The sequence below is a fragment of the Euprymna scolopes genome, chromosome 19 (genome assembly GCF_053919585.1).
Source record: "Euprymna scolopes isolate OS-2025 chromosome 19, ASM5391958v1, whole genome shotgun sequence".
Classification (NCBI taxonomy): domain Eukaryota; kingdom Metazoa; phylum Mollusca; class Cephalopoda; order Sepiida; family Sepiolidae; genus Euprymna; species Euprymna scolopes.
Genome location: NC_136500.1, coordinates 108,132,030 through 108,146,416, shown reverse-complemented (window position 1 = coordinate 108,146,416; position 14,387 = coordinate 108,132,030). Strand labels below are relative to the sequence as shown.

Below are 14,387 nucleotides of genomic sequence, written 5' to 3'. Positions count from 1 at the left end.
TAGATCCAATCTGCCATGGAGGACTGAGGTTAGCTCTCGGTGCTTTTAGAACATCCCCAGTTGAAAGCCTCCATGCAGAGGCCAACGAAATCCCTATAAATATAAGGAGTCAAAAACTGGGTGCACAATATTACACTAAATTAAAAGCACAACGAAATAATCCAGCATATGAAGCTACATTCAATCTGAGATATAAAGAGGCATTTGAAGCAAAAAGAAAGGCCATGAAGCCCTTTAGTCTTAGAATGAAAGCAATACTGCAGGAATCAGAAATGACTGTAGAAAATATCCAAAAACATATACTACCTAAAACTCCACCTTGGATACTTAAAAAAACAAAAGTAATCTTAAACTTGAATGAACTCCCAAAAACCAAAAGTAATCTTAAACTTGAATGAACTACCACGAAAAAGCCTATGATATTCTCCTAAAATATTCAGACCATCTACCTATTTTCACCGATGGCTCTAAAGACCATAATAGAGTGGCATGTGCTGCCGTGTCGAATGAAAAAACTCTTAAAAAAGCTCTTCCAACAGAAAGCTCTATTTTTACTGCCGAAATATGTGCCATCGACCTCGCACTCAGCATTATAGAAAAAGATGAACATAGGAAATTCCTAATTTTTTCAGATTCACTTTCCGTTTTGACATCTCTGAATAACAAAAAACTTGAAAACCCACTAATCATCAAACTAACAAATAGAATTGATTCATTATCCGAACACAAAGAAATATTTATATGTTGGATCCCAAGTCACATTGGGATAAGAGGAAATGAAAGAGCTGACTTAGCGGCCAAATCAGCTCTAAACTTAAAACCAGATACAATAAACATACCATATACTGACTTCAAACCCAAAATTAATCAATTAATTCATGCAAAATGGCAACGACAATGGAATAACAACACAAATAACAAATTATACCAAATCAAACCCATACTGGAAAAATGGAGACAAACTCCCCCCAAATCCAGAAAAGAACAAGTCGTTATAACTAGAATACATATTGGCCATACAAAACTCACACACTCCTTCATTCTAAAACAAGAACAACAACCACAATGCCCATTCTGCCAGAAAACTTGCACCATTAAACATCTTTTTGTGGAATGTAGAGCTCTAGATAAAGATAGAAAACAATACCTCAAACACAACAGCATGAAGAAACTTTTCGAAAACAACTGTCTAGAGGAAATATTATCCTTTTTAAGAGTAACAAGGATCTTTACAAAAATATAAATCATTCTCTGAATCAACCCAACTAAACCTTATGAATGAATATATGAGGATATATAAAACTAAAAAAAAAAAAAAAAAAAGATCGTTAGATATTAAAACAAACAAAACTATTGAACTATACAGAATTGATTGATACTTGACGTCATAAAGTTCTTTGAATACATAATTTATTTTTTTTTAATCCTGAGTTTGGCATTGAATAACCTGAAAAGGGTTGATATGCCATTAAGCCAAAACAAAACCAAACCAATCATTTGGAGCAAAAATGCTAGTTGATTGGAAAATGTTCATTTTCAATGACTTATAATGTGTATTTGTTATTTGTTCTATTATAGGTGTAGATTAATTGCTGTTTTATCTAAAAATTAGCAAATTACCCAGTCGTAAAATATGCTTAAATATATTTTAATTCATGCAGATTTTGTATTTATTATTAGAGTCAAATATCTATTGAATATTGTACCTAATATATAGTAATTTTAAAAGATAAATGAATTGAAACCAAAACATTTAGCCCTCCAGCCGCATCTCCTACTGATGTAGCTATTAAAAAATAGGTTAGGGTTAATATTAAATGACTTTTAAGAAATGAAGTGGAAATATGCTGGCAAGTTGAAATGAATATTTTGTTTTGCCGATATATGTCTGTACGTGTTATTCATCAACTCAAACAAAGATTTTACTTGTTATAAACGATCCTTGGTGTATAATTACTTCAGTGTTGTGTGACCAATAGTTTAAGAATTTGCTGTTTATTTACACACAAACACATCTGTTTTATTTATATAGAAAAACTTTGCACCTCATCAGATGGCAGTTTTTATAACTCCAGTAAAGCATGTTGAAATTACTTCATAATTAAACCCAAAAATACTTTTGACACCTAAATTCATTGTTTAAAATTTGACAAAAAATTTTCAAAATAAATTTTGTTAAAAGGGTTTATGTGATTGGTATAACTTAAGGCAGACTTGTTATCAAAATTAGTTTGTACATTAATTTTATGACCCTGTTTTCAAAACAATTTTTGATACATAATTATTTTTATTTTTTTATAAGGAAAGTTATAAAAAATTAATTTACTAAGAATAGTAAATTTTCATGGTTCAATGATCTTAAGGATTATTTTTGAAATCATAAAATGTTACTGATGTATTTTAAATTTCAGTATTTATTTAAATGAATGTTATAGCTTTTATTTGAATCACAATTAAACTATTTAAAACCAATAAAAAAAATGTGATACAATCTTTTTTTCTGGTAATCGATAAAGAAAGAAAAGAATAAGGTTTTACTGTTTTGATTTGAATTAATTTTTTATTTCATTTTGTTTTTTCTTAGTTTTGAAATTGGATGCAAATCAGATTTCAGTTGTATTCCATATTGGTGGAAATGTGACAATCATAGTGATTGTGAAGATGGTTCTGATGAACCTGACGATTGTAGTAAGTAATTAACTCACATCTGTTGAAAATTTATGCCAATTTTAGTTTTTGAACACGTTTTTTATTACTAAATTTAACATTTTGTGAGCTATTTAAAACATCGTTTTGATGAACTATTTTCAAGGTTTACTATAATATAGTTTTTTTGTTTTTTTTTGTAAATAAGTACATTGCTTCTATGTGATTGCATTTTTCTGTTCTGAAATCAATTACGACCTTTACATACAATTATGATTATATTTTAAAAAATGATCTATGATTAAAAATTTTTTAAAAATGACTCTTAAATGACAATAGAAAATGTAAACTGCTTGCAAACATTAATGTAATGTTTAAAAAGTGAATATGTTTGTCTTAAATAGATAATGTTATTTAATAAACCAATATTTCGATAAATATATAAGTTTAAAAGTTTGATACTTTCTATAAAAATTATTTTTAATAATTTGGATGATACGGTATTGCAGTCTTTGGCCATTTCTTCAACTTATTATATTTATCTATATACAAAATCATAAATGTTAATGCAAACAAAAAAGTTTGTTAGTTTCTTTTCGTCAATATATATTTAAACGCATTGTAATTTTGATCCCTTTTTTTTTTTTCATCTGATCAGATAAACATCCATATTACTGTCAACAGTCTGGAATGTTCCAGTGTAGCAATGCCAGCAGTTCCTCAGATTGTATCTACCCAATGAACATATGTGATGGTGTCAAAGACTGCCAGGATGGTTCAGATGAATCTCTCTGTGGTTTGTAAACTTATGTCTATTATCAATTTTCTAGCATTTACAAAATCTACTGTTTAATGTATATTTGCAAACCATATGTATTGTGCAGTCAATTTAAAAAAAAATTATTTTTATTTTTTTTTTAAGTAGAGCACGATGTCACTTAGATATAAGATGCTATCATGAATTAGGTTCATCCTAAGTAGGGAGTTGTGTAGCAAGATGCTTGTTCACATTACATTTAAACTTCTGCATGTTAGTACAGTCAGTGAAACAAGAAGCAGAAAAGAAATTTCAAAAGTAACAGTTCAAAGAAAGAAGCATTCGGGAATCTCTACAGTGAATAACGGGTTGATTAGAAGTATTTATGTAGAGGGGACACCAGTACAGCACACTTGCCAGAGCACTTTCCATTCAAGTACATGTAAAACAAGCGATGAGACAGAGGCTGGAATTTGTTAGATAGTGTGTGACCTATTAAATTAGAGGTTCTTTGTTTGACTCTATTCAAAAGGGAGAGAATTATCATTGGTACACTAGCCCAGATTTGACAACAATACTCCATGCGTGGATGTATGGTGGCTTTGTAGAGTTATAGGACTCTGACAGATATGAGAAGTTCTCTAGCTCGATAAAGGAAGCTCATTTTTCATGAAGCAACTCTAGCAGTATCTTATAAGTATTTGTTTCAATTCATGTTATTTGTGAATGTTATACCAAGTAGTTTGAATGATAAATTCTATGATAGGGTTCTATATCCCATGGCAATCAGTGGTTAAAAAGTTTTTTTTTATAATTATTAAAAGAAATGATCTTTGTCTTAATAGTATTAAATGTCATCTATTTATATCTCCATTCCACGACAGGAGATCATTTTCTAAGGATTCATTCATTGCCTTAGATATTTGGGTGTTCATATTTCCCCCATGTCAGGAATAGATCTTAAGATTGTCAGTAAATATACCCATCTCAGACACAATTGTATCAGGGATGCCATTTATGAAAGTCGGAAATAATAATTGAACTTGGGGTTATACTTGCATTAATACCATGTTGTTTAGATTTACAATCATAAAGTACAACCTGGACATTTCTTTTGGTTAAACAGCATCTGATTATATAATCGCATTTTTGATCCAGTTATATCATATAAATTAATTTTCATGACAAGACCTTCATGCCATACCCTGTCAAAAGCCTTGCTTATATCAAGTCGCACTGCCCTAGTTTTAACTGTCTTTATCCAGTGTATGGTAAATGTGTTCCAAAATGACTGTTAGAATATCTGGGGTAGAACAGGCTTGCCCAAATCTATGCTGTTGGTCAGAAAGAAGTTTAGCATTACCAAAGTTGTGGATTATCGCTAGATTTATTCATGATTGAAAGACTTTAATGATTAGGACAATAATTTTGCTGGTCAGTTCTTTTACTAAAATTTTTGAACACTGGCAACATAGAGGAAATTTTTCAACTACCAGGAAAGCAAGATTTGGTAAGGCACTTGTTGTAGAGTTTAGACAGAACAGAGCCAGCTCAGTAGAGCATTTCTTTATAACTAAGAAAGTGTCGGGTGTTTTTATGATATCCCAAGCATGGGAAAAAGTGATAACTAGATCACTGAGAGCAGTTTCAGTCTGCAATGGAACGTTTAGGAGGGAGTTTAAGGTGAACCACTAGGCAAGTAGTTCAGGCTTATTAGATGCCATTCACTAGACATCATGGTTGTTTGATAGCGGAGGAATTGCTGATTGTCCATTATTCATGACATTATTATTAATTTTCTAGACATTATGACTTCCTCATTTTGATGACTTAAGGCATTTTCTAATCGTTATACTTACTCCTAGCTTTTACTTACACAGAATACTTCACTCCAAACCAATATTTACGGTAATTTCACAAGCTTGTATTACCTATTAAATTTATTTTTTTAATACAAATTCATCACAAATGAACAAGTAAGCCCAAATAAATTGTTCTTGACTAATTTCCCATCTGCATTTCCTTTCAAATAATTGACCTCACCGATAGTACGATTTAGCCATTTCTGTTTTTTTTTTATTTCCTTAATAATGGCAATTATATTCTGTAAGAATTTAACAATCATGTAAATTTTTGTTATATATATATTTTTTTTCCTTAATGATGGCAATTATATTCTGTAAGAATTTAACAATCATGTAAATTTTTGTTATATTTTTTTTTATTTCTTTAATAATGACAATTATATTCTGTAAGAATTTAACAATCATGTAAATTTTTATTATATATATTTTTTTTATTTCCTTAATGATGGCAATTATATTCTGTAAGAATTTAACAATCATGTAAATTTTTGTTATATTTTTTTTTTATTTCCTTAATGATGGCAATTATATTCTGTAAGAATTTAACAATCATGTAAATTTTTGTTATATTTTTTTTTTATTTCCTTAATGATGGCAATTATATTCTGTAAGAATTTAACAATCATGTAAATTTTTGTTGTTGATTTTCTTAATGTTCCATTCTCTTCATCTAGCTACATATGAGTGTCAAGAGAATCAGTTCAAATGTTCAACCAGCCTCAAGTGCATCCCCAAATCAATGGTCTGTGATGGACACTTTCAGTGTGTGTCTGGAGAAGATGAACGAAACTGCCGTATGTGTTGATTATCCTTTAAATGGAATTTAACATCCTTTAAATGGAATTTAACATCCTTTAAATGGAATTTAACATCTTTTAAATGGAATTTAACATCTTTTAAATGGAACTTAACATCTTTTAAATGGAATTTAACATCCTTTAAATGGAATTTAACATCCTTTAAATGGAATTCAACATCCTTTAAATGGAATTCAACATCCTTTAAATGGAATTCAACATCCTTTAAATGGAATTTAACATCCTTTAAATGGAATTTAACATCTTTTAAATGGAATTTAACATCCTTTAAATGGAATTTAACATCCTTTAAATGGAATTTAACATCTTTTAAATGGAATTTAACATCTTTTAAATGGAATTTAACATCTTTTAAATGGAATTTAACATCTTTTAAATGGAATTTAACATCCTTTAAATGGAATTTAACATCTTTTAAATCGAATGCTTTCTTTTAAATCGAATGCTTTCTTTATGATTTGGAAAGCAATTGCATTATTTTTACTTATTTTATAATCTTCCATTAAAAATTAGTTTAAAAGTTTTAATTACTTTTTTTATCCAACAAAATGAACAATTACAAACTTTGAAAATGATTACCATTTGGATAGTGCTTCAATTAAGAAGATGAAAAAGACGAATGCTGACAGAATTTTAAGATCAAAGACCGATATCTTCATTCATATGTGCATCTGTCAAGAAAAGAACAATCCCTTCATAAATATTTTTCTCAAATCTGAACTTCAGTTTTGTGCACTAATAATATCTCTGTGCAGTGTTATGAAATCCAGTGCCTTGTGAAACAGGTCCCTTGTAATGGAGGGGTAATACTCCACTATATTAAATTGAATAAAGGCACATGATCCTTGATTCCATTGAACCAGTTTATTGTGCTGGTGGTATTTATTCATTGGTTTAGGTGCAACTTTTCCCTGATCAATTTATTTGTCCTTTCTAATTAATAACTTTATCGATGCCTCCGCTCAGTCTTGAAAGACAAAGGATACCCACTATTGGGGTAGCTGTGCATGTGCAATTCCCAACCACACCTCTCCTGAATCGGCACTGTTTAAGTCCAGTGGCAAGGAGAAGTCCAGGACGACTAGAAATAATGCTGAGATAAGCAGAAAGCACATACAGCACCTGGACGTCCCAAATGGTCATCCATCTAGTACTAGCCAGGCTCATCGTTGCTTAACTTTGGTGATCTGACGAGAACCAATGTGTCAGATGTGATTATGCCATATTTAATATATATAACCTCAATGTATCTCTCTCTCTCTCTCTCTCTCTCTCTCTCTCTCTCTCTCTCTCTCTCTCTCTCATATAATCTTATTATAATGTAGGTTTTGTTGCTTTTTCTCTTGAAAGAATTAGAAAGAGAAAAGCTTTGAAAGAAAGATGTTACATATACTTTTTTTTAACACTTTTTATTCATAAATTCCAAAAAGAAGCTGAAAAAAAAAACAGCCATCTTTATTTGTGGGTTTTATATATATATATATATATATATATATATATATATATATAGTTAATTGGGATGATATGATTATTATTTTTGTTTGTTTGTTTCATATGAGGCATTCCTTTTTTTTCCCAGATCCTATCACCTGTAATCCTAATCAATTCAAATGCTGGAATGACAAGTGTATCGAACTACACTGGCAATGTGATGGTAGCAACGATTGTGGCGATTTTTCTGACGAACTCAATTGTTCCAATTATACTTGTAAAGAAAACTATTTCCAATGTGTTCACAGCAAGTCTTGCATTCCTAAAAGTTGGGTGTGTGACGAAAGAATTGATTGCCAAGACGGTGATCATAGTGACGAACAGAATTGTAGTAAGTTTACAATTGTTTTTGTTGATTGTAATTTCTGTGATAATCAAGTGAGCAATTATATTTCGTAATATTTTCTAAAAGTATTAAACAAGTTTGCATTGTGATCGGGAATCTGCAAAGAATCTGTTAAAAAGAATGAGTGCCTGATATTCTGTTGAAAAGCATTTCTTAATTACTTTTATTTAAAATAATCATTGATGATAAGCAAAAATCTATGTTCTCTTCAGTCTGGGGAAATGCTATGATGATGAAAATACACTGCCACTCCTTTCCTACATGAAGGAGGTAATGAGAGATTAGTACTATCATAAACAAACACTACACTCATAGAGGAGGTAATACCTGGGAGAATAGTTTCATGACAAAAGAAAAGATACTACACTACCACCCCCTAAAAGGAAGATAATGCCTGAGAGAATAGTATCATGACAGACATATACTACACTCCCATCCGTCCTATCATTATCTCCAGTGTAAGATGCTCATCGCAAAAGTAAATGTAAAAATTTGCCTATATTTAAAATAAATAAATCTATATATCTATAAAGTGAAAATGTCTGTGTGTGTGTCTGTGTACATTTCTCTACAAAATAACTCTGTCAATTTTCGGTCTAGAGACTTGAGATTTGAGAAAATCTTTTTAATCGGTTTTCAGTCAGAAATTTGGCTATCAAGGAGTCAAAGTTCAACGATTTGACCTTTGAGAACTCTACCAAACTCCTCTGCCAATTTTGGGTCTAAACGCTTGAAATTTTAAATGTCGGTTACTTAGACATGGATCAAACTTTTTAATTGGATTTGAACCCAAAAAAATAAATGTTAAGTGGTCAAAATTAAAAAAAAAAATTGACCTCTGCGATCTCTACCAAATTACTCAGCCAATTTTTGGTCTAAACATTTGAAATTTTACATAAAGGATATTCAGAGATAGGGCAAGCTTTTTAATCGGTTTGGCTCGAAAATTTGAGCTGTCAAGGAGTCAAAGTTCAAAAGATTTTATCTTTGCGGTGTCTAGCAAACTATTCAGTCAATTTTTGGTCTAAACATTTGGAATTTATACATAACGGGTATTCAGACGTGCAGCAAGCTTTTTAATCAATTTTAGGGTGAAAATTTGGCTGCCAAAAACTCAAAGTTGAAAGAGTTGACCTTTACAGATTCTACCAAACTCCTCCGCCAATTTTGGGTTTAAAGACATGAAATTTTAGATGTAGGTAACTTGGACATGGGTAAAACTTTGTATTTCGATTTGAGACCAAAATAAAAGATGTTAAAGGGTCAAAGTTAAACAAAAATTGACCTCTGCGGTTTCTATGAAATTACTCAGACAAATTTTGGTCTAAACATTTGAAATCTTACATAAAGTGTATTCACACATAGGGCAACTTATGAACAGTACATAGGGCCTGAGCAAAGCTGGACTGAATATAAAAAAATTAAAATCATGATTGTAGATTAATGTTTGTGATAACTGAAATGTAATTCTATAGTATTCCAAATCGATCTATTTTTATTTAGTACAACATTTTTATGTTTAGTTTAACTTACATCCAACTATTAATTTTAAATTATATTAAATGCACATCATTTTCCCAGTTATATACATATGAAATATTTCCTCCAGTTTAAAAAAAAAATTACAATATTCAACTGACAAGGGACACAACCCATTTTAGTATTTCACTGGCAAATGCTTGTACATCCCAATCAGTATTTGGTGCTATTTGTAATAGATTGTATTTTTTTTTCAAATTTGTTTAGCAATACGTACATGTGGACCTAATATGTTTCTGTGTGGAGCCTCTGAATGCATTAAACAGGATTGGGTGTGTGACAACTATAAAGACTGCAATGACGGTTCAGATGAATTGAATTGCGGTGGTGAGTATTTATATCAAGTACTTTACACTCTTTCGCAAGTAGGAGTTTTTTATTATTATTTTCAGGTTTTCCTCTTGTCTCATGCTAAGGTTTGACATTTTGTGAATGACTTCCAACATCTCCTGTTGCCATTTTGTTTATGCCACTCACCAGGATCAGGTCTCATCAACTTGATTTCTCCCGTGTCTTAAGGACTACCACATAGATGTGAAATGTACTTTAAAGCATTTCAGATGGCGGAACTTATTACCAGTTTAGGCATAATTTTCCAACATAATTTCTCACGGAGGCCTGTACAGTGACAATTTTCTCCATATAATGTGCCACAGCCAGGATCGTGTTATTTTGATGTTTCGTATTCAACCACATCTCACAACCATACACGAATACAGTTTGTGTTGTATGCTGCTATTATCATATGCATATATCTGTGTTTTGAAAAATTGTTGACAGTTACTTGAATATTCTCCATGTGGCAGATATGCATTGTCAATGTGTTAGTTCTCTCATTGGAATCGATTGTGTTTTCTGGGGAATTTATTTAAAATGTACCCTTTTTCTTCTCTCCCTGGTGATGTCCCCTGACGTTTGCTGTTCCTGAGTTTTCTAATGAAAACTGCAGATGTCGAAGAGTCTCGTTGCATCAGGTTATCACTCACCTCACATTGTCTAAATCATGAGTATAGTCATCCATCGTTGGTCATCAGAGTTTTATCACTGAGAAGCAAATTCTACAAAATACCTTTCAACAGTATTGTCTAGCATACAGTCCACTGACCTCCATGACCCCAGCTGCAAACAGTTCCAGTAAAGTCACATTTATTATTTGAATATTGCCATTTCTAGGAAACAATTTGTGTCTCTATTTATATTTGATAAATTTATTTTTTTCTTTTCTGATTTACATCGCCCTGGACACAAGCATCGTTATATATTGACTATTTTGACATCTGCAACAATTTCTGTTTCTATTCGAGTTGGATTTTAACAGATGCTGCAAATAATTGAAGTTTTATTTTTTATATTCTTAAATCATACAATTTTATCAATATTGAATGTTATGCAGTTTCAACCATTTTTATTGATGTCTTTTTTTTCTGTTGAAAGAATTCATTAAATTTATTCATGTAAAAAGCATTTGTTATAAGTAATAGTTTTGATGCAGATTACGCAGACAATATTGCTTTGTTCGCGAATAACACTGCTGATGCGCAAACACTGTTACCCAAGCTAGAAAAGTCCGCAAATGACATTGGTCTCCACATTAATGCAGATGAGACAAATTTTATAACTTTCAGTGTGAAAAGAGAGATCAGGGCTCTGGTTGGAACAACACTGAAAGAAGTCATTGAGTTTATGTATCTGGGCAGCAACACAGAGATATCAAAATTCGCATCTCAAAAGCATAGGCTGCATTAGATGGGCTGCGTTCAGTATGGACTTCAAGGCTAACTGACAAACTGAAAAGGCAGTTCTTCAGGGCAGTGGTAGAGTCTGCCCTTGTTTATGGTGCTACAACCTGGACACTCACTAAAAGATTGGAAAGAAAACTAGACGGCACATACACCCGTATGCTATGAACAGTATTAAATATATTTTGGCAAAATCATCCCACGAAGCAGCAACTTTATGGCAACCTATCTGCCATATCTAATACCAACAGGGAAAGACGCCTACGATTTGCCAGTCACTATCTGAGGAGCAAGCATGAATTGGTAAGTGATGTATTGCTATAAAGTCCACGATACGGACACGCAAGCAAAGGACGACCTAGATCCATGTACATCCAGCAAATAGCACACAAAGCCAACTGTGAACCTGAAGATCTGAGGCAACTGATGGAAGAGTCACATTGGTCCGTGCAAGGAGCTCGTCCTGATGATGATGAATAGTTTTGAATTTGAAATGAAGTTTTTAATTTCTGTCTCAATTCAGTCTTTTTTATAGCTAACAATATGTACGTTTTTGATGGAAAGAAAAAAGTACTGATAGTTAAAAAGACTTCAAAATCATTCTTTTGAAATTTGTTGACCCTCATTGTTTGGAGATCATGATAGGCTTTACTTAAAAATAGATTGTTCTTGCATAACACATTCGTCACCTCATTCAAAGGAGAAATATCGGCAGGTTATGCCAATGTTTTTTATTTTTTTTTTTAAGACTTTTAAAACTAAATCTTTTAAAATAAAGTTCTCTCCTGATTTCTGCAAGACTTGTGAGGCAACAGATACAATTGCTTAGTAATAATCAGCTCCAAGTGACAGTCTTCTGGAAATTGAATGTTTAATCCTTAATACAATTATGATTGATAATTCTATTCATGGCTGATAGAATGAGAGCAAGCTTTCCCTGTGAATTAAATCCGTTAAAATTCTGTACAGGTTCATGAGTTTGACAAGACACATCTGAAGAAGGTCAGAGATCACATTGGCTGAAACATTGTGAAAATAACATCCAAGATGAGAACAGGAGTCTGAATAATCCAAATACTCAATCCTCATCTCAAAATTTATGACAAATAATTCTGTATTTGATGTTGCGGCAATTCTTATTAGTCATTTATCAACATCAAATCTGGAATTATATTCAGAATGTATACTGCAACCATCAAATTCCTCATACAGATTTCTTTGCAAAATTTTTTGATCTTGTTTAAAGTGCTTTGATTACATCATAAATATAGGAAAAAATAGGGCTTCAGAAACATCATAAATATAGGAAAAATTGTTCTATAAAAAAAACTGTTGCAACTACAATCAAGGGCGACCCAAAGACTCTTTTCATTAGCTGTTAAACTATGGTTTAAGGGAGGGCGCCGCTCCATTCCCAGGATTATTTCCCTTATTGTTTAAGAAGAGAGCATCAAGTACTATTTTTTTAAAGTCTTTGTTATGACTCGGCCGACAATTGAACCCTGATTTCCTGGCTTATAAGTGAATACTCCTAACCATTATGCCAAATGAGCTGGTATTATAAGGTTTCAAAGAAAAAACTAAATAACAAGAAAAGTGATACTGAATTATAACAATTTTCAGAATGTTTTATTTACTCATTGAATTTTTAAAATTTTTTCTAAATTTAAATGCATTTTGTGTTTGCAGTTCAATAAAAAATTTATATATGCATTTTTATTTTTGTCAGAAATTACTTGTCCACCTCATACTTTTAAATGTGACAATGGCACCTGCAAAGATCTCTCATCTGTCTGCGATGGGATGCCTGATTGTTTGGACAACAGTGATGAAGCCAGTTGTGATCCTACGCGTAAGTTTGTACATTTCTTTATAGATTCTTCATTCTTATTATATCTGTAAAAAAAAAAAAAATCTTTTTTGATTTAAATTTGCAAATTATTCTTTCTCTTCTATTTTATTATTAGTTATTATTAAGATTAAGCTCCTTCATTTTTACTCATAAAACTTTGCATTTTTAATTATTGAAGTAAGCGAGACATGTGTATGTTTACTTTTATCCCTTTTATAAAGTACTAGCAGGGATACCTGGTGTTCCCGGGTCCACAAATAATAAATAGAAGAAATGAAGTTCCATTTGGAAACACCTGCTCTATTAAGGATATTAAGCACTTATTCATTACTATATATCAATTTCATTGTGGGCAATTTTGATAAAATTTTCTTGTAAATTCTGTTACAGTTCTACCTTCACCCTCATCTGAATATATGGAGGCGAAGGATTTGTTAACTGTATTATAATGCAACAATTTCAAAAACAATAGATATGGTAAAAATTTGATTTAACTTGGAAATCCTATTTTAAAAGCAGATAGAAACACGAAAATGTATTTGCTCTAAAAAAGAAATACCTGACCCCACCAGATTCTTCGACACTTCTACCCTTCCACCCCCAATCAGATTATGGGAGGGGGTAGGTAAACAAAAGATTAGGGAATACAAAAAGAAGCTATTCTCAGAATATTGAAAACTTTTTGATGACTATATACCACTTTCTATCCTACACAAAGTGATTTTCTTAAATGCTGCCTCAGTCCAGAAAAACTGCGACGGCCATGTCACTTTGTGGGTGGTTATAGTCCATAAACTTCAGAATTTTTTTTTTATGTCTTCACAGATAGGAGAGAAAAAACTTAGAAATAAAACAAACTGAAATTCAATTTTAAAAATCCTACAACAGAAATAAGGAAAACGAAAAGTTATTTTCAACACTTTGCAAATTGCACAACTATTTTTCTTGGAACAAATAAACGTTTTTATATTTTAAAAATGATTGTTCATTACTTATTGTATTATTTAAAGAAACAAAATGACCTGTACTGGACATGAACCTCAATAAGAGAATGCTGTAAACAAACCTGCTATTCATTAGATCAACTTTGCAACAATGTTATGACATTACAAATTTGTCTTTTTAAGATGAAAGTAGGAATGAAGAGCATTCGCACATGCGTAGATTATAATTGTTAAGAAAGAGGGTTGAAGGCAAGATTTTAAACCCCTCTTCCCTCAAATTTAATGTTTGTACCTCAAAGAATTGATGATTTTTTTTCTAATTTTTACATATTATACATCCAGGTCCCTGTTCTTTCAGTCGATACCATATTCATAGTTTTTTTTTTGTTT

At 31.4% G+C, this 14,387-nt stretch overlaps 1 protein-coding gene across 5 annotated transcripts in view; it reads left to right on the top strand.

The window, feature by feature from the left end:
* The window catches only part of LOC145239869 (prolow-density lipoprotein receptor-related protein 1-like), a 520,067-nt gene that overhangs the window by 444,228 nt on the left and 61,452 nt on the right, over positions 1-14,387 (top strand). For all 5 annotated transcript variants that reach the window (XR_013862384.1, XM_080103450.1, XM_080103451.1 and 2 more), the window contains exons 63-68: positions 2,585-2,688; positions 3,305-3,442; positions 5,943-6,062; positions 7,666-7,908; positions 9,670-9,789; positions 12,931-13,053. Coding sequence is in view for 4 of the 5 variants with exons in the window: in XM_080103450.1 (XP_079959576.1) it covers positions 2,585-2,688; positions 3,305-3,442; positions 5,943-6,062; positions 7,666-7,908; positions 9,670-9,789; positions 12,931-13,053 (848 nt within the window). In the remaining variant the exon portion in view is untranslated. The remainder of the gene's footprint in view (positions 1-2,584; positions 2,689-3,304; positions 3,443-5,942; positions 6,063-7,665; positions 7,909-9,669; positions 9,790-12,930; positions 13,054-14,387) is intronic.